Source organism: Amphiura filiformis, chromosome 6, assembly GCF_039555335.1.
Source record: "Amphiura filiformis chromosome 6, Afil_fr2py, whole genome shotgun sequence".
NCBI lineage: Eukaryota > Metazoa > Echinodermata > Ophiuroidea > Amphilepidida > Amphiuridae > Amphiura > Amphiura filiformis.
In genome coordinates, this window is record NC_092633.1 from 53,117,068 (window position 1) to 53,143,725 (window position 26,658).

General features: G+C 35.6%; 2 protein-coding genes across 2 annotated transcripts in view; one reads left to right on the forward strand and one right to left on the reverse strand.

Annotated features, from left to right (window-relative positions):
* Positions 1–8,071, forward strand: part of LOC140155604 (dynein axonemal heavy chain 2-like) — a 106,859-nt gene extending 98,788 nt beyond the window's left edge. The window contains 10 exon segments of the mRNA XM_072178517.1: positions 1–78; positions 679–870; positions 1,777–1,961; positions 2,743–2,800; positions 3,224–3,388; positions 4,375–4,491; positions 5,243–5,392; positions 5,587–5,763; positions 6,519–6,744; positions 7,304–8,071. The exon segment at positions 1–78 is cut by the window's left edge and continues 114 nt beyond it. Coding sequence (XP_072034618.1) covers positions 1–78; positions 679–870; positions 1,777–1,961; positions 2,743–2,800; positions 3,224–3,388; positions 4,375–4,491; positions 5,243–5,392; positions 5,587–5,763; positions 6,519–6,744; positions 7,304–7,458 — 1,503 coding nt within the window. The 3' untranslated portion in view covers positions 7,459–8,071.
* Positions 8,072–14,674: 6,603 nt separating this feature from the next.
* Positions 14,675–25,503, reverse strand: LOC140155606 (arginine and glutamate-rich protein 1-like). The gene is given in 5 exon segments (XM_072178519.1): positions 14,675–17,963; positions 21,548–21,631; positions 23,750–23,975; positions 24,971–25,031; positions 25,034–25,503. Coding segments are annotated over 5 exon segments (939 nt in total). The 5' UTR covers positions 25,350–25,503; the 3' UTR covers positions 14,675–17,711.
* Between the last annotated feature and the right edge of the window lie 1,155 nt (positions 25,504–26,658).

Genomic DNA, 26,658 nt, shown 5'->3' on the forward strand with positions numbered 1-26,658 from the left:
CTAAGTAGTAGTCCCAATCCAGATTTCCCTATCTCTATCCTGCAAGCTGGTATCAAGATGACTACAGAACCACCCAAGGTAATTGACAATCATTTTCAAGAGTAATCCTATACCAAACGTGTGATGTATTAGCAGTCGTTTCTAAATATTATTCCTGATTCTAGAAAAACAGAACTAAATTTTTTGAATAAAAAAAACCATTCTGTTTTCCCAGATAAAACAGCTGCCTCAATGCATTGGGGTCATTTCGCTGACTTGCCAAGAGTAAAAAGACAATAGGCCCACCATAGTCCCACACAGGAATGTAAATGCAAGCAAAATTCAATACACCTGTCAACCATAACAGTTTCAAAGTTCGAGTATACAATGTTGATCATCGAGCTCCGCCCCTTCTATGCACTCAATGACTAATGGATCAACTGTATTATTGTCATGAATGTTGATCAGCCAATTGACATATCACTTCTGTGTTCACGCTCAATACACGGCATATAACTATTAGAATATATATAGTATTCATAAAAGAACTTTATTCACATTGTTTGAAGTCGCTCATTATTCAAAGACTTTTTAAATATATTCCATTTACTAAGCTTTGAGAGTGTGATGTCTAATTATTTTCCTTTTATTGCATAATGTTAGTGAATGTTTCATCCATGTTGTTGTTAATTTTTGCAGGGTCTGAAGGCCAATATGAAACGTCTATATCACCTGGTGACAGAACAGCAGTTCAATCGTTGTCAGAAACAAGAGAAGTACAAGAAATTGCTGTTTTCTCTTTGTTTCTTCCACTCCATACTGATTGAAAGGCGCAAATTCCGCATGCTTGGTTGGAATGTCTTCTATGGATTCAATGACTCCGACTTTGAGGTACATGACTCTATGTCTTTTGATTTATTAATGATGCTACATTTGTCAGATTTCACATAGTCTCCAAATTCATTGTAAGATTGCAAATTTAAGTCAATTGTGAGTAATGATTATGAGATGTTAAGCGCATTCGGAGTCGGCTATAAGATGAATTGAAGGTGTTTGAGAAATTTCCTACCAAAATAATTAAAATAATATCAACCAAACAAGTGATCATGATCTTGAATTAACTGCTTTGCCATTTGTAGGATGATATTCATAATTAATACTGTATAGGATAAATTTTTAGATTTCAACATTACTAAAGGCAGTATTTTCAAAAACCTTGAAAAACCACTGAAACAGAATGTGGTCAATAACATGGCTAGCTTGACTTCCTGAGCCCTGGTTAGGAATCTGCAATAACATATCTGTTATGAAACAATGACCTTTCCTCTGTAAAGATGTTCTCAACATGAAATGACATGGTCTTTAAAAAGGGAGAACCTTGGACTTGTGCCATCACAGAACTAAGTATCTGGTACCATGTTTGACTTAATAAGCAGTATTAAGCACCCCAAGCACTTAAAAGTTGGTCACTTGCAAGGGGTGCTTATTAGAACACCCATTTTGGAAGCTCACAAACATCTATTTATAGTTCAGGCTTTATATTGTGCTTTTTACATCATGTACTTTGAGCAAACTGTCAGATGGATGTTGAGTATTTTCCCACCCTTTAGTCATGACATTCTTTATTCATGATATTCTTGATATTTTTTCATTTTTGAGCCAGATGTGTGTTGAAAGTGGGGTATTTATTAAGCTGAAAACCTAGTACGGGCCCCAATTAGGTGGGGCACTTTGTATCGGGTAGAATATTGTGTAATGAGCTTGCTATTTTTACCCTTCGTATCTGGGTGTTTTCAGGTTTCAGAGAATCTGTTGAGTATTTACTTAGATGAATATGACGAAACCCCATGGGATGCACTCAAATACCTGATAGCTGGAGTGAATTATGGTGGCCATGTTACTGATGATTGGGACAGAAGACTGCTACTCACATACATCAATGAATACTTCTGTGAACCAACACTAACACAGGCATTCTACAAGTAAGTCACCCCACCTATTATAAATTGCCAAATTTATGTGGACAACTTGTCAAAATATTTATAGGAAAGGGTAATCTTGTGAATTAAGGTTTATAGTGCAATTTAAGGGGGTACTACACCCCTCGATAAATTTGTGTCTATTTTTGCATTTTTCTCTAAAACTAATCACACACTGGTAACAAAAGTTATGTATATTATTGGGGCAAGGAATCGAATTACTACACTGGAATTTCAGTGACCCAAGGCAAGCAGTTTGTTATTTATGATACGAAATAAGGTACCGCTAGGATGTACCTCATTTCCTATCATATATACGGAACCACTTGTCTTGAGTCACTGAAATTTCAGTGTAGTAATTGGATTCCTTGCCCCAATAATATACATAACTTTTGTTACCAGTGTGTTATTATTTTTGAGAAAAATGCAAAAATATCACAATTTACCACAGGTGTAGTACCCCTTAACAAATCTTAAAAATAAACAAAATCATGTAGGAAGCCTACTGAGTATCCTGGGATGTATTTCACCACAACTTATGATATATGGTCAAGTCCTAACCTCATTATAAGTCCCAAAGCCATCATAACTCTTCGATAGGATTTACTTGTTACAGTTTGGACTTTCGATGCACACAGTATCACGTTTCGGTGGGACATTTTAAAACTTCATTTTCACTGTATATTTGAAAAGTATACTTGAAAAATTACCTATTTTGGAAAATGATTCAAAACTGTAGAAATGATTATTTACTTCTTTCTTTCATGGAAACTTTATCCTGCAGATTATCAACTCTTCAGGCTTACTATATCCCAAAGGATGGACCACTACAAACATACAAGGTATGTGTTCTTGTATCATTGAGATATGCACATCAGACTGTCAGTAAATCAAGAAACAAGTGCTTGTTCATAGTTCTGTTTAAAAGTGTACATTGTATGGAAAGTATGGAATTGATGATTTTTTGAAAATAGATTCAGTTGGTAGGTATGTATCTATTTTACAAGTACTCCATTTAAAACAATTTTGTATCACATCTCAATAGACCTTTTCAGTATTAATCTCAGAATCCTTTGTAATCAATATATGAACATCGTAACTGCACACTTTGACCGGCACAGTTAGATCATAAATGAGTGTGTCGACATTACGCAGTTATGATTACTTTTGCCAAGGATTTTGGAACTTACTAAAATGGTCTATTGATTATCTGATCTGCCAACAAGCTTACTGACTTCTTTTGTTTTCATTGAAACTTTTGTTAGGAATACATCAGTATGTTACCAGCAGTGGATCACCCTGAAGCCTTTGGACAACATCCCAATGCAGACATAGCCAGTCAGATTAATGAGACTAGGACCTTATTTGACACACTGCTATCACTACAACCACAGGTGGTTAGTAAGGAAGGAGAGAGTAGAGAAAGCAAGGTAAGAACTAGTTATCGTAACATGGGGAATGAACTAGGTCATATAAATGAATTGAGGGCTCAGCGCAACAAGGCCTCATCTCCATTGTGGTCATTTGAAGAAAATTGGGTTTTAAGAATTCTGGCCGCATATGCCTTTGTATATAAGGCTATGTTTCACTGGTCTGTGACTTTATTGGAGTTGTTGCCACTGGAAAGCTTATTATTTTCTGAAAATGTTGGTACCAAAACCGCATTTTTGTCAAAAATTGAGGTGAGACAGTATTGTGCCAAGTCCTGTAAATGCATCAAAACATTTGCAGATGCAACTTCTATAGTCTATATATCTACCTTGAGTCACCGGCACTAGCTTTGAAGTTCAGCGTGTGCTGCGTTAGCGTAGCGTGCGTTCTTATAAATTATGTACACGCAGCAAGTGACGCTAGGCTAACAGAACACGCTAAACTTCAAAGCTAGTGCCGGTGACTGGAGGTAGATAATAGACTATATACATGAGAGCTTGAGCTTGTAAAAACTGCAGATTGTCTACAAATTGGTCCCCTGATAGTACTAGTGTCTAGGAGAGCTAGGTTTTAGCAGAGCTGTCAGAAAATCTTACTTCTGTATTATCTTCATATACTTTGTTCACCCAAGTTGGTCCATGGGAAATCCATGGACCGTTCCAAGCTCATACAATAAAATGCACAAGCCTGGATAGCCAGTGTAGGCTAATAAGGTACATGCTGGCCCAGATAGCTTTGATAAACAAAGCAAGAAATGGAAGAAAATAGTAAGGGAAAGGAGAAAGGCCAGAAGGCCACTCTCAAACACAATTGTACAATTTTAGGGGATCATTGATTGACTTTTAGTTGCATGGAAGACATGGTAGTCATAATAGCTGCATCATGTAACCAGCATCTTAGCGAGATATTGAGATGTGTCATTTAAATACATCTGGCGATTCTAAATTTGACATCTTCTTATACTGATATATGATATACATTTCAGGTATTGAAGCTAGCAGCTGATGTCTTGGAGAAGATCCCAGCCAATATTGATTATGAAGGCACTGCCAAGATCATGAAAGATGATAACTCACCACTGAAAATAGTCCTTCTACAAGAGGTAAATATTAGGCATACATTGATATGTTGCATACCATTCTAGTTGTAATGAAGAGTCCCTGTTTAGATCTCAGTCAATTTCATATACAGTATGTTTTATATACTAATATGTTGTGATCTGTTTAAAGGGACATTCAGTAATAATCCAGAACATGCTGAAATTCATTCAAATTTAGATTTGTGCATTTTTTTAAAAACATTTGGAACATACTGGAACATGTTTTTAAAACATTCTTTTAAACCTCATGTGGCCCTTTTATTATCAATTTGCAAAAGTAATTAAACCATTATTGTATTGCCTGTATAGCCTGATCCTCTGAGCTTGATGTTGCTGGTCATTGAAAGGTTGAAAAAATATACAGGTGGATAACATGTTTCTGGTTATACTTGATGTATCTTGAAATAGGCAAACATTATTATCTTTTATTACTGTATGTGCATTAATTAAGTCCCAACTTTCACTCCATAAATTCACAATAGAGCACACCAGTCACAGTATATGTGTCTCAAAGCCTGACATAACTCCTGTACTCAATGGCATATGCCTATTTATATCAATCCATAGTGTCATGAGTCCTGCATTGCAAAGTATAAGCACAGATAGGCTGGCTTGCAAGGGAAAACTTGATCATTTATTTTTAGTTATACTGTAGTAATCAATCTGTTATGAACGTTAAAATGTCTTATTGCACAAGTATGTACTACTAATGTTGATGTACTAATGTTGTATTGTTATTTGTGCTTGGTTCTAGATCCAACGCTACAATGCATTACTTCAGGACATCCGTTCATCTTTGATAGACCTGGAAAAGGGTATCAAGGGTTTGGTTGTCATGTCAACTGATCTTGAGGAAATTTTCAACTGTGTATTTGATGCCAGAGTACCCTCAATGTGGCTCAGTGTAAGTACAAGAAATACTGTAAAAGTGCTCATTTTCCCACGTGTGATTTGTACTTCTTTGCCAGAAATACAGAAGTGAGGTTCTGATTGGCTTGTTGAATGTTGTAAAACTTTGGCACCTAATTTGTTAAAAAAAACTTAAAAATAGTTATCACAACTTGTTAAAAAGTATACTTTATTGTTTTCTTATTCCAGGCCTATCCATCAAACAAGCCACTAGGAGCATGGACACGTGACTTGATGCAGAGAGTAGATCAGTTTGCTAAATGGGCACTCACAGCGCATGCTCCAGTCATCTTCTCTATGTCAGCTTTTACTTTCCCAACTGGTTTCCTTACAGCAGTGCTGCAAACATCAGCAAGACAGAACAATGTAAGTTGTGTGATTTTGTATTTACAAGTGTGAGATCAAATATTCATAATACATGCATGTATTCTATGATCTGCTTGTAAACTCAAAATAGTGTGGATTGATATACAATGGCGCTGGCATACACACAGCTAAGTTGTGAAAGAAGAATGCCTCTGGCAGTATTATTTGCATAATGCTTTAATATGTTGTCAAGTTTTTTTGTCTGTTAAATGAGAATAACATAGTGGTTTCAATACTGTTACAGTATGTCATCTTTTGTCAAACAGCAAAATTGTTATGTGATTGTTTGGTGTAGCCCTCCTTGGCTTCTTTCTACTTTTTTTTCTTTTTAACTATGAAGGCCAGAATGCTTTTTACAGGCTAAGCAAGCCTGGCTTATGCATATAGTGTAAATATTCGCCTAATGGTGCTATGGGCTCCCTTGACATAACTGGAATTTTAGACACAAACTAACAGTGCCCTCCCATAAAAATCTTACCAGCAAATAAGGGCACATACCTTTTTTAGAGGAGGGAGCTCTCTATTTGTACATGAAATTTACCCCAAGGGAAAGGAACCCAGGTGCGCCATTAGGCAAACATTTACGGTATACATGTATAGGTCTGGACATGGACAAACAAACCAACCTTTCCTATACCTACCTTACACCTGCTTGTATTTTGACATATTGGAGTAAAGTTGATTTTAAGAAGCTGTTATAAAGTTGATTGTAATACTAGAAGTTGTTTTCTTACATTCATACTTTGATATAACAGATCTCAGTAGATTCTCTGTCCTGGGAATTTGTCGTCTCTACAGTAGATGACAACAACATAGTAGATCCTCCCAAAGATGGTGTGTGGGTAAAGGGATTGCATCTGGAAGGCGCTGGATGGGACAAGAAGAATGCATGCTTAGTAGAGGCGGCTCCAATGCAGCTTGTGTGTGGTATACCTACTATTCACTTCAAACCAGTGGAGAATAAGAAGAAGAGTGGCAAGGGTAAGAGATTTATGCAAAATTGTTTGTTTGTTCAAGAAATTTTGTCATTTTTACTGGCACACATAATAGCATGAATTTTGTTTGAATCAAATTTTTTTATATTTGAGAGTCATCACCATACATATGTTTGGGCAAACCCTCCCCATATACACGAATCCGACTTGACACATTCCTACACCTCACTGGCGGCCATAGCTGGGGGCCTTCCATCCATTTTATGTGATGCCAGTATGACAGGCCTGCAGCGTTTACCGCTCCTGTGACGCGGCGCAAGTGCAACACGCTCCGATGCACTCGCGATAGTGTTTTGGATCGCAATCCAAACAAACTAAGCTAGTTTGGCGCGGATGGGCCCCAGCTATGGCAGACTTAATCCTTACCATCACTTGGCTCGTCGGATTTGTCTGTACATTCTAAAAACTCACTGCCATTTATAAAGCTGACCATTTCACTACAGAACCAAATGGTGCTCACAAGAAAACGATAGTCCTGAAAATAGGATAGGTGTTAAGCAGAAATGAAAAGGTTATAATACAATGTTGTTTTGTATTTGTTACAGGTATGTACGCATGTCCATGCTACTACTTCCCCAATAGATCCGGTGGATCAGGCAGACCTTCCTTTATTGTTGGTGTGGACCTCAAGTCAGGCGCTTACAACCCTGATCATTGGAGTAAGAGAGGCACAGCTTTGCTTATGAGTTTAGACTACTAGAGTGTCACACACCTATCAGAACTTGCATGGGTATATCAGAGTATGTGTCTGAATTTGACAGAGAGCTAGATTATATGTATCATTGTGAATACCGCTTACTGATGAATAGCTGCTCCTATAACCATCTACATTTGCACCCCTTTGTGTCATATTGACTGCAGACGGTGATATCAAGTTTTTTAATTAGTTATTGCTTTGATCAGTACCTGTGCTCTGCAAATCACCCAGGACACTCCACAGGTTATATAAGGAGGGTTTATAGTAATATGGTATTCAACAGTATGTGGACATTACAACAATGTCTGCACTATTTTACAAAGACATTTTGCACTGGCCAACCGATCACACAAAAAGAAATAGGTCACGTCTGCGTCGTGCAAAGCTATGCAGATTGATTGGCGAATGAGGTGCTGATGTAATGATGACTTGATTGAATTGGCCAATCAAAACCCAACTTCATGTTTGCGCTATAATCTGCGCCAAATCGGGCAGTGTGAAAGGTCTTTGCAAGTAGGTGTGATCTTCATACTACATCATGTGTCTGCCAGTATGTGACCTCTAAGGGACCGATCATTATTTACGGCAGGGGGGAATGGGCGTTTTGGAAAAAATATTGACAAAAAAAAATCGTGTTACCCCCTTGCCGCCGCTCGAAATTATTGAATTCCCCCTTGTTTTCCTGAATTTCTCCATTTAAAACTTAACAAGGCCCCCTATAAATTTCGGGTACCCCTCTCAAAATGCCCATCCCCCCCCTGTCGTAAATAACGATCGCTCCCTAATGTTTAGTAAAGGTATTGTTTTTGATGATACACATGCCCTAGCTGTACCACTATGGATCAACCTTGGCACTTATGGACTGCCGATCAATTTTGGATTCTTAGTTCCATTTCATTTCACAACTCCCAACCCAGGCATTTGTAGAATGCGTGCAAAATGATGATGGTGTAATAGACGTACTGGCAGAAATATGTTATAGTTTATTATCAAGCAAAATATCTGTATGTGGACATCTGGGAAATGCCCAGATTATTTTGCTGTTACAAGATCACCCAGCTAATTATTTCAATGTTCCATAAAGATTTTTTTTTAAAGTAATAGTTGATGTAATCAACTTGAGTGCAGAAACAGACAAATTAATTCATTTCTGAATTAATTTTCTAAAAGTGAAACAGTATTTGTGACTATGAAGAGAGATATAAATTGTTTTGTGTATCTGTGTGTGTGATTAGTGTAAAGGACTTGGCTTGAAAATCTTATGTGTCTTATCCAAAAAAAGTAACTGTCCAAAGCGCAATGATTTATATTGCGCTACACACAGGCATAAACCCAAAAGCCTCAGCACACTACATGAATTTGCTGACCACAGACCTACGACACCATATAAATTATTCCTGTCTAATAAATAGGGCTGCAGACCTTCTCTGCATAAACATACAAATTCTGTAGTTTTTCCCCATTTGTCATAAATGTTTTAATTGATAATGGATGACATATGTGACCAGCCAAGTTCTTGTTGTATTTATGTAAGAGTGTGTGTGTAAATGTGTCAATTAATGTTGTACTGAAATTTGTAGGTCCTTCATGTAAAATGTTGTATATTTGTTTGAATTTGGCAAATTTCATCAATTATTCAAATTTATTTTGTATATTATAAAGTCTAAATTACATTGAATTTTTGAAGTGAAATTTATATTGTTGGATGTTGCCGAACCAAGTTAAATTATTTGGTTGATAATATCAAGTTTATATAAATAGTTAAATGTGCAATGTTTGCAAATTAAAAATTTACAAACATTTTATGTTGAAAAAGGAAACAATTTTTTATCAAAATTGGGATTGTCTTAATAGATAAATCATTTGCATATGGTTTTAAGAAGCATTTGATAAAACAATTACCTCAGCCCAGCCATAAATGGCAAGGAAACTTTTTAAAATGTAAAGGTTATATCACCTGTAACATGCACCATACAGATCGAGACTCTGGGTATAATTGTGATTTGGTTAAGAATGTTAATATATTGATTTGGACCAAAATGTTATGAGTCTTCTTTGCAAACTTGTGAAAGGTGTTTTTTAAATGCTGGGTACTTTCTTCAGGCTATGTATGATAAAAGTATATTTGTTGTTTATAAATGTAGAATGATTAACACATTTGATATTGTTGTGATTTTAGCAGAGTTCCAAATAGCAATTGCATTATTTGTCTCTTTGCTAAGATCATGTTACACATGAATTCTTTTGAATTGGAGAACAGAGGATCATAGAGTAGAGAGCCAGAGAGCAGTATACATGATTAGTTAACAGTGCAGTGCCATGCCATGCTCCTTGTCCTTTAATATCGTTATGAATTTGGCAGACAGCGAATCCGGATTGACTTTTGGTAAATTCATTTTACTTATGCATTACTTTTGAATTTGAGAATAAGGGATCAATGCTGTACACAATAGAGGGCAGCATATCAATTTCTTAACGGAAATCAGATGATAACAGCATAGTAAGTATTCAAAAGAGGGTGGCATACTGGGTTAGCTAATGGTGACTTGCAGTACGGTCAAAGACGATAACCGTTAAAAAATTGATATGCTGCCCTCTATAGGTAAAGCATTGATCCCTTATTCTCAAATTCAAAAGTAATGCATGCGTAAAATGAATTTACCAAAAGCCGAATCCGGATTCGGCCGTCTGCCGAATACATAACGATAGGTAGTAATTCATGTGTAACATGATTTTACGAAAGAGATGAATCCTATTTGGCATTCTGCTTGACTCCTAATGATGTTATTTTAAAATTTACAGAATATTTCATTCCATATATGCAAGTTATCAAAACCCAATATTAGCAGTACTTAAACATCCATCCATAAAGACATTAATCCGTCCACTTTGTATATTCATATTGCAATAATTTAATGTGCTTATGTACATCCGTCCAAAAAAATAAAGTGCTATTTGTTTATTAAATATGTATTAAATAATAATTTATACGAACCAAGAGCTTAATGGTCTATTGTTTGTGCTTATTATTATTATTGTTTGTGTTTATTATGATACACCCAACAAAACAAAATGAGTACCAGGGTTTAATTCAAGTATTATTTTAAAAATCACACGTCTCACCAAGCCATTTTGCCGATATTTTATAGTATTTTATGTACATTGATAAATTACATGACAATTGAGCTTTTTTTAGAACATCAAACACATTCTTCACTGGAAAATAGTTGCTCAGAAAAAAAAGAAGTTGTTCAGAAAAAAATTATGAATGCTGAATTTAGCATTATTTAGCTTTGTTATTTAGTGACATTTATAGTTTTCAGCAAGGTTCTTCTGCTGTCTGCCGATCTTGCTAAATACTATAGTTGTAAGATTTGTAAACTTTTTTCAACATGGCCGCTTTATATTTGTGACCCTTTCTGGTAAAGCAAACCTTAAAGTCATAATGTACAATCTTTTCATATCTGCGATGTTTACACCCACGGTTTACACATGTCCCAACTTAACTTTTAAACTTTTTGAATCGGCTTATTTGTTAACAAGCAATTTTGAATCTTATTAAATCCCCCATAGAGCGCCACAGTGTCAGTTACATATAGACGAGTTGACCTCAATGTTTATCAACAAAGTCAAGGGACTGGTATATCCATATGCTTGAGTGAACCCCATGCACTGTTCAATAGCCTTATTGTATGTGGCGGAAATTTGAAAAACACGAGCCCTGAACAAAATATGATGCACGCGCATACTGCCAGGCAAAAAACAATGGAAATTGTAATGATGCGTGCGCATACTGCCAGGCAATGACATCAGAAGTCAACTCATCCAAGTAGCTAAGATATGGAGCTTCATATTTATCAACACTGGGGTGCTTGCATCTTTTTTTTTTCAAATGAAATAAAGGTCTTCAAACTCTTACTGACCTACCCTTCACTTTTGCTTGTACTCCCTTGCATGATCACTGATACTGCCTTAAAATGACCAAAAATCCTTTGTTTTTTGTGGCTTTAAGGGCTCTGTAGCAACGTTTGGACAGTATTTTTTGGGGACATGAGAGCACATCAGACATATCGAATTGCATTCTGAATACGAAGAATGTCCTTCTGATATCAAATAATTTCGATTATTTTTTTTTAATTTGTGATATAATACACATTTTATGGCAAATGATTAAAATTGATATTTTGATATTTAACAGTAAATCTTATAAATCTAATAATATGTACTTAAAGTGTATGTAACTGGGATGAAGAGGCACAATTGAACATTTTGACCTTTCGTATTAAAGATATGGATTTTTCCCCAAGAACATCGAAAAAAAAAGTAAAGGTCTTTTGGGGGGAAAATGTATATCTTCAAAATTTTCAATTGATCATCGGCTTTTCATCACAGCTACATACACTTTAAGTACATATTATTAGATATAATAATAAGGACTGTTAAATATCAAAAATTTTAAAAATATATTTTTATAATTTGTCATAAAATTTGTATTATATCGCAAATTTCAAAAAATATTATTTGATATCAGGACATTCCTCGTATTCAGAATGCAATTCGATATGTCTGGTGTACTCTCATCTCCCACAAAAAAATAATTTTACCACTCACAGGATTCTTGATTATTAGCATTTTTGTGCTTCACAAGAAAATATTTTGCCATTTTGAAACTTATGTCCCACTAATTTATTATTTATTACGAGTGATTGAATTAAAAAGGCACATGAAATTGTGTTGGCCATGTGTGCAAATCAAATTGCCCTATATTTTTCCTATAAATAGTGAGCTGTTATAAACTGTTCTTTTATGACTTCATGCAAATTAAAAGCAAACCGAGACCTCATACAAGCTGTATCAAAACCATTGTTACCATTACAGTATTCGGCATCACATGGTCCTTCAGTAGTGTCCAACTACTATATCTGATTATCCCCTAAATAGAACTAATTTATGCATTGCTACACAGCTTGATTGGTGAATGAAGTGCCGATGTGATGATGCAATTCGATTAGCCAATCAGGGGCACTCTGTGTTTACGCTATAAATGGAGCCAAACCGGCAGACCGCTGAAGAACCTTGCCGGAGACTGAAGTTGTTATATTTATTTAAAAGCCTGCTTCTTTGAAATGCAACATTGGATCTTGTTTTATGACATGTCATATCACTTGGGTGGATCTTGTGTTGCATTTTGATGTGGCAGTCTTGTCAATAATCACTGCAAAGTTGGGAACTGTTGGTAACAATCATTTTGATTACCTGTACTCTCACTGGGTATAGTTTCACAAATAAACAAATCACACTGAGTAATGAGACAAACTCAAACAGGTTTAGATTAAAATTTACATTCAATGTAGCAATTTATTTCCACCAGTGATAACTGTAACCAACAGTCAATATGTACACATGGTTTTGGCTTTAGAACATTCTACAAGACTATGCAATTCTAGAAGGGAGATATTGCTGTTATAGCATCACGAAAATGCACACATATGCTTATACTATGCTCTCAATAGATTGCTTACATGTAGGTGCACACATTATGTGCATGTAATAGTAGTGGTCTTTGCAATGTTAAGGGGTAGTGATAGGTTAGAGATACCGTGAGCAATAGGGTTAGATTTAGGGTTGGACTATGTGCTAAGTACAAATATTACATCCATTTTGTGATAAAACATTTCCCCATATATTCAACATGAATTCCTTCAATGTTAAGTTGATATTTATTTGAGATTGAATCTAGGGAAGTTAAAAAGTACTTTTAGAACATCACCAGACCCATAGCCAGGAGTGCACCTGATTCCACTCTTCAAAGTAATTTTTTTTAAATTTAATGTACCAAAGGGACCACTTTTTCATGTTAAAGTGTTTCCATAATAGCCCCAAAAGTTATTTCAGAAATTCCACACCCGCACAAAACTATCCTGGCTATGGGCCTGAACAAGAACAAAATTGCAGTTGTAGATATTTTGATGAAGACTGCAAAGCGACAAGTTGCATGTTTCTGTGACCAAATATGTTGGTAATTTTGTATTATACCACTTGTGATGTCATACAATCATGGAGTAGATATGCGCAGTATCAGTCATGGGTGGTATAATACAACATTATCAATGTGTTTTCTTAAGATTTGTGTCTACATCATAGCATTAACACCCACTAAAACAAATTCATGCCTAATTATGGTTTTTGCTTCACTTGTTGTCTTTTTCACAGCCAGTGAAATTCTCATAATAATATGAGATTATGAGAGTAACTGGAGTCAGGACTACACCCTGAGAAAAAAGTTTATATATTTCCTACATTCCTGAGTTTAACCAAATGGGGCTTTGAAATAATACCAGATGGCAGATCATATTGACATGACTACCATTTAAAAATCAGGTTAACTGTTTACTATACCCAGAGATGCCAGTCAGTCAAGTGTCATCAACAAATCTAGAAATGGCAGAAAAATTCCTGAAAATATACTTTTGCATACTCTTTCATACAGGAATATTAACAACATTTCCTCAAAGTGTGATATTTCCTAAGACTGGCATCTCTGCTAAAACCAAATCATATATGGTCCTGTGTCACAACCTGGGGTACCTTTGCGTTACATAGTAAAAAAATTAAATGGTTCAAACATTTTACCTACACATCTCATTTGAAGTGGTTCATCCTCCTGAGCATTTTGACACCTTTTTATGGAAATCGGTTAAAAAAATAAGAGAGCGCTGGGCAAAAACAATCACAAAGTAGGAAGGATATAACCCCACCTCTTTTTTCCACATTTACAATCATTCTCAGCAAGTATTGGTCTTTTAAATGAACTTCTGTATTTATTTACTTGGTTTAGATGTCTGGGAGTCCATTTAGACATTTTTTACTAGATTCAAATTTTTAATGGGTTTTAAATCAAATTTACGATATTAATCCCTCCCCTTAATCCTCCGCCTCCCTATTCCTCAGCCACCCTTGGCACATTTCATGCCAAACGTCATAAGAAAATAATTAAAAAATATTTTAAAACAGGATAAAAACATGAGTAATCTAGAATAAATTAGCCTCAATTTAAGACCTAATTGAATCTTCTAAGTGACGGAATACTCAAGAGACAGTGTTTTGAAATCCAAGCTGCACATCAAAATGTAACAAAGCCACCTTTTTGGGTACCCCAGTATATGACACTGGATCATATAACTTAATCAGTGACCAATTTAATGATCTTTCTTGTTCAGAAGGGTTAAATTAGTTTGTCAATACAATGCTATGAAAATAGTTTTAATGTGGCATATCCACAACTTGGTTTTTGATATGATTATGATACAAATACTAATGGACTTGACACATTTGATTAATATTTGCCAATACATATAATGCAATACATTTAGCTCCAAAAATGTCAACACCTTAACCACATTTCAGTGGCTCAGCAGCAGAAAGACACAACTCCAAACCTGTGATATGAGTTCACTCACTAAAAGCGGTGCAGAGATGCAACAGATAAATATCCTAAAGATTGATCTGGTCATTTGCCAAATGGCCGAGTGCTTTTTATGCTCTTTATATTTTGCTCTAAATATCATCATCCAATTCTGGAAATGCATTTTTTGGTATACCTGGCATTTTTTATGGCCCCAAATCGGAATTTCTAGCAATCTTCGGTAAAGTTGTATCTCTGACAGTGCATGCCCTATTTGAGTACATATGCACATTCACCATTCATGAGTGAGTGAACTTGTGCATGTCACACTTACGTGCAATCATAAACACAGCAATTGATGGTGATACACCTTTTTGGAGACAAGATTTTAAATAATGCCAACAAAATGGGGGCAGAGGTGTTTACTTTGGATTTTCTTTTAAATTAGAAAAACAGGTGATTAAGAACAGGTGAATAAGAAATGAGAATTGCAGATAGTATTTTGTAATTGTGTACTCTAGAATTGGATGAACAACCCAGCTATTTTTACTGGTTGTGCAGACTTTTTAAACTACATGTAGATGGTGTCCACATGCTAATATGGTAGTAAAATAATAAATAAAGTAAATGTTGACATTTATACAGCGCCTTTTAATGTCAGCTACCATACAATGGCCAAGGCATGGTCATACCTTTGGGTGGTGCCCAATGGCTAATATTCCTAACAGCTCCCATTTCACCCCTGGGTAAAGAGAGGCAAGAAATACAAAGCACCTTACCCAAGTGCACAACACAATGGTACCACCAGGGCTCGATTGCGAAAACGGAGCCTGTACCGCTGCGCCTCCGTGCGCCGGTAAACAAACAAAATTCTATCTGTCATCCTCTAATAGACAAACACCAGACGTTACCGAAATGTTAGGAGAAGATTGATGTAATGTACAAATTGGAATACAACTGGTTCAGATTTTTAAAAACTTTAATATCAATACCTCTAAAATGTTTGGTTACTGGTACATTACAAGACTGGTACAAAGAAATGTATTCATACCACTGGATTGTACAACTAGCCAATACACTCATGTTTCTTGAGAAAAAGTTATATTCATATTCTGGCCAGGGAATATTAATGAGATTCATGTTGGATGTGCCTATACATGCACCAGCACACACACCACGACCACCACCACATAACCCACACACACACCCCCACACATAGACAGACATACCTCGCTCATTCCATAGCACATACTTATAATCTACTGAACCAACATCTCACTCAACTCATTATGAAGAGTGTTCAGAAGAAAATTCTCATGAAAAATTTCACAAGATTTGGCAACCAACTTCTACGTTCATCAGTGCCAGTTAAGCCCTCCACTTTTTTATCCTTTAGTAATGTCACAAGTTCTTGGTGATGCCATATAGATGAGCTGATGTCATTAATGGAATAAGAAGTGTCTTTGTTCCCATTAATCAGGTTTACATGTAGGGCATTGTCACGTGATTGCGATTATACAACTAAAAGATTAAGAATTGAAGGATCTATTGACACAGGCAGAAGAAGTTGCTTGACAAACTTGCTAGGAAAAAAACAGGAACTTTTCATAAGAATTTTCTTGTGAACTCTCTTCTGGAATCATTTATTTCAGCTTTGGTATGATAAACATTGCCCCTTCAAGCAAAGAGGGGTATTGTAACTTGAGACTTGTCACAATGAATGGTAAGAGAAGGTAATCAGATATCATTACAAATGGACTCAAAACACATCCCCTCTTGACCTACTGAAATGGGTTGAGTACCCTGTCCAATAGGTCAAGAGTCAAAAGCCAAAATCTAATGACTTCTGACAACTTTTTCTCACCACCAACCAAACAAGATTCAAGTAACAACACTCCTGAGTCAATTATAGAATGATCAAAGAAAACAATCTTTACCATAGCAAATCTAAAACTGGCCTAACTTAATGCTTTCAAGTTGCATTGAAGCTACATGATTTGCAAGGATATGTATTGTATGGCCACTGCAGTATACCAAGATACACAAGATCTCCAATCAGATATCATAATCTGAATGTCAAATCAAAACAAATTTCCAATATGCAATGAAGCATCGTGAGACCAAAACCCATGCCACAGGGTTCGTACTGGAAGATTATAAGCTGGAATTTTGGCCATGATTTGTCTGGTTTACAGTTACTGGGAATTTGTTTGTGAAAATCAAGCATTCCACTTTATTATCAATAGTATTTCCACAACTCCAGACACTATAACACGCTGAAATGGTCACTCTGAACACTCCCAGATGAGGAGTCTCAAAGCATCTAAATCACTGTGATATCCTTCTCTAGATTAAGTATATTTTACCATGTGGATCATAGGTCTTGCATAGGATAGTCAGTTGTCAAGTTAGTCATCAACAGAGTTCAATAACATTGACTACAACACAGACTAACCACACTACATAATTTAATAAGAGACTCGGCGACGTCGAAGCAGCTTAGTGAATCAGAAGGCATTTCTACACCTTTGTGCGTTGTGTGCGAGGATTGCGCTTTGCAGTTAACGATACAATGGTACTATACATTGGAAATAAGAGACATCAGAAACATCCATGCATAGAACAGCAGTTGTGTATATCATATGTAGCTCTCTGGATTCACGAGGCTACAATAAGCAGCACACTTTCACTTGTAAATACTTGTATGTTGCCATAGCCACAATGGAGTGAAACTTTCTCTAAGCCCAACCCCTTCATACCCCGTACCCTGAGTAAACCCTGTCCCACCCCCACAAATCACTCACCATGTGGCATCCTCATTAAGCATTTATTAAGCATTTCATGGTTGAATCTACCAACACAATGATACAGCTTCAAGAGAGCTTCCTCGTCGGATCCATCCAAATTTAAGCACTAAACATTTTCCACATGTTGAGATCTCATAGGGTTTTTTCAGAGCAAACGACAGTCTTGGACGTGATGCTTTTTTGTTGAGAATCATTTCTTGCTCCGCTTTATGCTGTCGCTGCTGTTCTCTCTCAAAAGCCTGCCTCTCCTCATCCATTTTCCTTTGTCGCTCAACCATTTCTAGTCGTTCCTCAGCCTTAAACAAACGGGAGAAGGAATTAAATTAGTATTTGATAATAATCAAGACTGGTTTGGTATACACATGTACTTTCTTACTGTGGGAAGCGATTTCAAAGCGAGTTTGACCATAACAAAACAATGCCATAAATGGAAAATCAAGTTTTAAATTTTGTACAATTTAAAATGGGGACCAATTTTAGGTCAATTACATATAAATGGCATTAATGAGGGAAATATGCCTCAGAATTCTATCCATGACAAGCAAAAAAGATGGACTAATTGCAAGTCATTGTTTTAACAGATTTAAAACAACATTGTTTTAATATGGTCAACATGTTTGACTGCTGATATAAAGTTTAAGCTACAAAAATAATCTACATGATACAAAACCCATTAGAAAGTTGACCAAGTTCATAATTTAATGACAATTATGCAGAAGATCTTTTTTCTGGTCAGCCAAGTTTTGCTCGCAGACAACTTTATGAAATTTCATAATTGATTGAATAAATGCTTTCATTAACCCCCATGGGCACAACTGCCAATGTATCAACCTCTAGGAACTATTTTAATTGGTTACAAAGATCATCTATTGAGCAAATCGGAGACATAGTAAGAATGGTCAGTAGGACTGAAGGGGATTTACGGTTAAAAGTGCTGACAGATCTGTATTTTTTTTTATTAGTTACATGTACCTAAATGAGAATTTATATCATGTAATTAAACAAGAGGCACTACAGAAAGGCAGTATGCCCATGGGGTTAAAAAGATGAACATTAGTATTGCATATAAAGACACTACAATACATCTGTATCTGTTTGCTACTGTGTAAACACCTGATAGAGGTTATCCCACAGCTCAGAGAATCTACACACATTTACAGTGTTTTTATTTTTGGTCAAATATGCAATGCAGCACACATCGTTACACTTCAGGGACTGTTCAGAGAAACAGTTTAAATTAATATACATGTACATGTAGAATGCCAATAGCAATAGACCCATTAATGTTGTTAGAAATTTTATACATGCATAATATTTTATAGCAAACAATCTTGTCTTATCTGGCATTTATATCAAGATAATATGACAAATTCATGTTATCATTATAATTTTTTAGTTCTGTACTTTTTTTGAAATTTTCAATTGACTGCTGAAAACAGAATCAAAATAAATATAGCAAATGGTGCATTATTACAAAACAAAATATTTCCACTTTAAACCAGTGGACAATGTAACTTGCCAGTGTAGTGTAGAAATATTATATTTACAATACATTTTCAAACCAGGAAATGAATTAAATTTGTTCAAAAGCAGAAAATTTTACTATGACATTTCAATCAATACAATGTGAACATTAAGGTAGCCCCATCCATATATTTTCAGCACAATTAAAGGCTGTATTATTGTATCGTTTGACAAACCCGTTTGTAGCCTGGTATCATCAGCTTTGTGTAGTGAATACATCAGCTAGTGCTGCTGGCAGCCCAACTAGCGCTTTATCCAAATGTTCTTCGCTCTACTGCAAATGCTATGCAACAAAATGGCAAGCAGCAGTGATAAACAGCAGGAACCGTGAGCCCTCCCTGGATCGCTCGCTTGTTTTGCTAAACAGCATGACACAAACATACCTTTCTGTCTCTGATGTAAAACACAGTTCACATTTAACAATAAAATTGCAATATTTACCCCAAATCCTTCTATTTGGGTGGGCAAAATGATAAAAATCATTGTACAAGTTTGTGCTTTATATACCTACAAAATAACAAGTTGGAAAGTTGATAATGGTAAAGTTAAATGTTAAAGTAAAGAGACATTCTATGACATAATCAAACTTGACTTTTTGCTGGAGTAAGATGACGTAAGACGTCAACACCTTATGCCTTTCAAATGAACTATGACTTATGACCTCAGGTCATATTATTCTTCACTCCTGATATATCTGCATTTATGCAACCTATGACCTTTGACTATTAGAAGTGAGAGGGTCTATGCTTCACCCTGAATGGCTTCTGCTTCACCATGACACTGTGTAATACTGGTTTCATACAATGTTGCCGCTCAGCACAGGAGAAAATTGTTTCCTTTTCTCATACGTCAGAGCGGCGCCGCTCCTGAATTGACTTGAATTCAACTCCCAGCAATGCTGCCGCTTAGACAAAGCGGTGGACAGATTGATATATCGGCTTTGAAGCAAAATCAGCAGGAAAGCAGCAAGCAAGTATGAAACCAGCATTGTTGCTAGACACAAATAGTACAAATGTGAGGATACCAAATAAAGGATGACAACCTGAGAAAAAAAAAAAAAAAGAATTCATATTCATCTATGAAAACATAGGAATAAATTTGATATTGAAACTATTTCCAGAATCAAGATAGGAGAGGAAGAACCATAAAATTTAACAGATGGGAGCAAGGGGAAGGGGGGCAGTTTCTTTCGATTCAGGTTTAAGTGGCGATTTCAGTGCTTTTACGCTGTTGCGCAAACAAGCATGCCGATAAACTAGCCTTGTATGCACAAGTTCTGCTGAATTAGGCCAATGTGAATAATTCAATACTTTGACAAGTGAAATATGCACAAACGTCATTAACAAACTGAAGCAAAACCTTGGTAGTAACTGTAGTGGTATAACCTAATACTTAGGGCAAACATGAACACACAACACAACACAAAATGCCTCCGACCTAGTAGGCAGAGGCATTATGATACTTATTAGGAAAAAAATTATAGTTAAATTTGTTAGTATTGGAACACTTTGTGATGATAAATAAACCCCAACTCCTTGTGACTTTTTACTTTCTGAGAGTAAAGTAAGAGAATTACATCTTCGCAGTACTTCAAAATTAATGTCAATTGTATTGATTAACAAAAATACAATTCAGTCAATGACTGGCAGTTTTATCAAATCATATTGAGATTTCTAGCCACCATGGTTTACTGTAAATGGTACACTATCAAAGTAATAATTGTGTTTCCTAATTTGGAATTAAAAAGTTTATCATAAAAAGTCCAAAATTTCAGTTTATTAATTAAAAATTAAAAAATAAAACAGCAGAAACCGTGTTCAGGAAAGTAAAATCACAAGGAGGTTAACACAATGTGCAAATTGTATGCATAATGCAATAATTTAGATTGAATTTTAGTTTTAAAAAAATGTTCTTTTGCCAAACGCATGCTGTCTCCAAACTCAATTAGTTTCTGAACTCAAAGGAAATATAATTAACATCCAAATACTGATTCATGTAACCAAATTATTCCTGCAAAAAAGCAAAGTGACAATGCATAACAACCCCTAGTCCGACATCATGTAGTGCGAAAGTTTGCTTTTGAAAGTGTGAGCCTTATTCTTTTAGTGATCCAGGGAACCCTGTTTTCCAACTAAACGATAATTTTGAATAAAATAGTAAAGAACATATCAAATTGGTTTCCAAAGTGGCCCAATTTTAAGCTTTTAAGGTGCAAAATGAGGGTACACACTAGCATTGTGTCGGACTAGAGAGTTGTACAGCATGAATGATCAAATCAAATCGGCTCATAAAGCAGCTTTTCAATAAATAACCTAGCATTGTCAATTCCCCCCACACACTCCTGTACGAATCTTACCAATTTTCTTTGAGCTTCCTCTATCTTCAACCTATTCTCCTCCATAATTTTTTCCAGTTCTTCCCTCTTCTTTTTCTCTTCCTCCTACAAGAAACCAGCCCCATGTTTATCATATTAATCACAAGTGCATTCACCTCATTTGTCACAATTATAACATCATCATTATGTGCATGCAAGAGTACTTTACAACAAACATCATTTGATTATTATACATGTACACATTAATCAAAGCAAATTACAAATCATGTGATTTACAGGACAAAATTCTGTGGAGAAAAGTGTTTTAAACAACAAACAAACAAACAGCAAGCATGTGTAAGAAATTCCATTTGTTGTAGCAGATGCTCAGCTCAGTCTGAAAAGAAATAACACATTTGACTTACGTAACCGACTTGTTCTTACATATTACATACCTTGTTTGAGATATACCTACTTGATAGCTTCCGTCATCTGTGCACAGATCTACTATAGATGTTCAGCTTGATATGTTGCGATGCATGGCCAATGCAAATCACCTGCAACATCCAACCGGCCGCTAGCTGCTGCTACAGCTTTCTCATCAATATTCCTTTGCTATTCAAAGCTTTAACCCAGTTTCCATTTTTTCCAAGTGAGGTAATTTTTAGAGAAACCCAGTTGACAGTAACCCCATAATTTGCCTACATTTGCCTCCCCAAGGACTCAACAACCTTCGGATCTTTGTTCTGTTATTTACTAATTCTCAATGAAAATAAGGGAGCCAAACTTCTCCACTGTACAAAATGTACATTATGAAGAGTTTGATCCTTGACACAAACAACTTGACAATGTGTCTGGTCATATAATTTTAAGCAGTTAAGTGATTTTAATACTATGCATAAATCATGCACTTTGGATGTTTAAGAAAACTATATAAATGGTAACATGATAATGAATTTTGCATTTTAAACCTGTTTCATGAACTAATTTGCAAATTCAAGTTTTAAAACAGTAACTTTAACTGACACCATGTTTAGTATTATTAGGATATTCAAGAAAAACTGGTTCAGGTGTGCATGTTTTCCCTCTCAATAAATTTAGGGGATGTGGTATTTTTGACTCAGATGAGATGCTTGACCTATTTAAACCTACATTCATTTGTAATTAATTATGTAACTGGTCATGTATACAGAAGAACCTTCAATATAAATGGTACTATTCTGTATAAATATGGTATATCAGTTAAGATCAAAATCATGTTTAATTGTAATTTTAAAATTCATTAAATTGTTGTTATCAATGGTTTCCTTTCTTTTTTTCCTTTATATAATATTTTTTTGAAAAGAAAAGTTAAACTAAGAATAAATAGTTGCAGGTTGGCAATTTGATTGTTGACTTACAAGAACATTTATCGTCAGATTAAATTTACAATAAATTATCGAAAATTAATACATTTACATTGTATACTGGATAGTAGCAATAAATGACAGCTTAATGAAAATCAAACATATATAGAGGCACTGGCTGCAGATTATAATTCAAGAATTGAAATTTAACAAACAAGGCTACAGTGAAAAGAAATTGTCAAAGTGTTAAGTTGTTGACAGCAACCTTGACAAACTAGTACCGTACCCATCATCTACTTTTAAATGGTGGGTATAATTTTCAAACCAAATTGGATTCTAACTTTTATATTCAATTCAATTAAATTAATGAAGACATTGCATTGAATTGAGCAAAAGAAAAATATCAGAGATGAGATTCTAATGAGTATCCCCTTTCCCTTCCCACTCAGTTTAATACTTTCAAATCTTATTCACTATCCAAAAATCAGTTTTTTAAAGATTTTACCATCCCAGAACAATTTCACTGACTTATTTAAATTCAAAGATGGAGGACAACAATTTGTCACCAAATATACACAATATAGTATGAGCAGTAGCACTTCGCCTACAAAATATTAAAAAGTTCCCACTGGTCTTTTTTTAAACCGTCTTAGTTCCCAAGAGTAACTAGCAAGGGATACAATTTGTTTCATTGCCCATTTTCTGTGACAAAAATGTTTAAAATTACACAAAATATGACAATTGAACCATACATTGAATTTTGAAAATGGCATTCTTTTATGTTTGTGCAGTTTGCGCCCCTCCCAAAATTGAAAATAAATAAATAATGTGACAAGGCTCCACTAGTTTGTCAAGGTTGCATCCGCCTCAGTCTGGTCAGTAACCACTGTATGCCTACCTCCTTAGCTTTGCGTGCTGTGAGTTCTTCTTCTCTCTTTCTCTCCATCTCTTCCAACATCTGTTTCTCCATGATTTGTTTTGCCTCCTCAACACGTCGTAACACTTCAGCTTCGATATCATCTTTGCGTTTCTCAAGTTCTTCTTCCACTCTTTTGGCAACCATTTCTTCCACTCTTTTAGCAACCTCTTCTTCGATGAGTTTGGCTTCTAGTTCTTGTTGGCGGCTGCAAATGTAAGAAAAATCAGGATTCCTGATTTACCAAGATATCAATTTCAAATTACACACCGGGTGACTTATATTTTCAAAATAACATTCAACAAAAATGGGCAATCCATGAAATGGGCATTTCCAAGCAAAGTGGTAATAACTCTGGACATGGAAACAACTTATCTGGAACTACACATGATACATGTATACGTAAACATCATCATTTATTTCATATAAAAAGACACAAAATTTGAATGAGGAGATGCTCAAAAGGCCAAGAGGCCTGAAGCGAGCATCCCATTACATACACTGACAACATACACATTTTTATGCAAACTTTTTTATGCGAGGAGAGATTAGTGCGTGATGCGACGAGTAGATGTTGTGCTTAGTGACTTTGGTAGTGTTTCAGGATCTCTTGTTTGAATTGTTTGGTTTCTTCACAACAATGCTGACAATGTTTTGTGGAATTACATTCCAGTCCTTTGTGTTTGGAAAACATTTTAAATAATAATTTATACGCACAAAAACCAATTTTCCCAATAGGTCAGAGCACATAGGGCAAAGTGTCCCAAAACTGCAACAAACTGTCCAACATGCATTGCAAAAGCGCAATGCCAATGGAATGCCGATTTGGCTAATTCATGATTGTGTTAAAAAGACAAATGTCACGCGACGACGTGTTGCCTACGGTCACTGACGGTTTTATTTACATACATTTTGTGTATTTTCAGACTCTTATCGCCAGCCTTGAGTGTATCCGTCTGACATTACAAACTGAGGGACAGGCTGGGTTAACATGTTAATGATGAGGTGCTCATCGCCATCGCACCTAGTCCTGCCAGCAAGACTTCAGTCTTTATCATAATGACATCTACGGACCTGCATGACGAGTTACAGTTACTGGAACTACATCGCACCTAAAAATGCACAAAAATCCGGTTAGATTTGCATGTTTATTTCAAATTTATTATGAAATACTTGCACCAATTTTTTGTTAATGGTACTTACATTTTCCTTTGCCTTTCCATTTCTATACGCCTTTCTTCTTCCTCTTTCCTTTTCAGCTCTTTGCTGCATTTCTACGACTGATGTCCCTGCCAAATATATCAACCTGAGGAGGAGCTTCGGGACTGGATCTATTAGATCTGGACCGTGATCTTTTTCTTCTTTTTTCTTTTGCTGGTGATTTTGATCTCTCTCTTTTCTCTCGTTCCAGAGCTCGCTCCCTTTCACGTTCTCTCTTACGTTCTTTGTGTTCTCTAGACCTCGCTTTTTCTCTATCTCTGTCTCTCGATTTGGATCTTGATCGACTACGAGTTCTAGATCGTTTGCTTTTTTTACTCTTTTTATGCTTCGGAGAGCTACTTCGACTACGTGAACGCGGCATCTTGTTGCAAATTTATATTACCTAGTCGATGAGGTTGAAGAACAAATTTATAACACACACATTTCAGTGAAAATTGGAACAAAACAGCTTTATTTTTCCACTCGCACTTCAATCAGTCGCCATGTTTTCTTCGCCTCGTCAATTAAGTGTTGGGCGGTATCGGTATTCAAATTTATGACCTGCCAGTGTGCGCTCACCGCTATAAAAGTGAAGCAAAAAAGCAGGAAGGAAAGAAAGAAAACCCCAAAAGAAAGGAAAGGAAAAAAACCGTCACGAGAATAAGTTAGAATTGAAAAATGAAATTAAAAAATGAAGAAATGGACTTAAGGGGTGTGGGTAAGAGACACAGCTATCACTGAGAAAAGGACTACGCGTGTTAGGCACTTTAGTGTTGGATTAACATTATTATTTTGCATGTTTTTTGAGCTTTTTTGCTTTGCTTGCTATCTTCTGTAAATAGCATTTAGGGCCTACAAAGAAAATAATTAATACCTCTATTTTTTTTCTTTATGTTTAATGATTTTTTTAATGACTATTATTTTGACTATCATACTGTAGTTAACAATGACGGCGGGTTTATACAGCCTGTCTCAAAAAAAATTGTGCAAGTGAAAAGCGCCCACTCTGGCAATTAGAAAATACCATTGTGATATAATGCTTACATCAACGTCAAGGGTATAGTCTTAGCTCTCAAGACTCAATTGCCGTTTGTTCTGTTCAATTTGCTTGTTTTAATCTCGAGATATGTTTAGTAAAAGACGAAAGGGTAAAATCACAATTGTGCCACTTTTACTATGGAAGAGGGCTTTACATGTAACAGTGATAGCATCAAGTTTATCAAGAGGTCCTTCATGAAATCAAAATAATACACAATACAAAAGACTGTTTTTACTGTTTTATCATGATGCAGGAATGATGATTCTCTTTTTCCACTTAAAAGAGATTAAAAGATAAATAAATATTTCACATTCTGTTGTAAAAATGGATTTCACATTTAGCTGTTTTGCATGTGCATGTCAATGATTTTATCATGGTAAATACTGTTCTCTTAGTCACTTAAGACATGTTAAAAGACAAGCAAATATTGCGGACTTATGCATGTTATAGGTTAATGAACGCATATTACTTGTTGGGAGCTTGTTGGGAGAGATATTAGACAAAATAATGCACGCGTGCTGATGTTGATGCGTCTAATGCGTGCGCCCCGAAAGGGGGAGTGCATTAGACGCATCAACATCAGCTATCATTGATTTACATGTACAGCTCTCTTCCCTAGTAAAAGTGGCACAATTGTGATTTTACCCTTTCG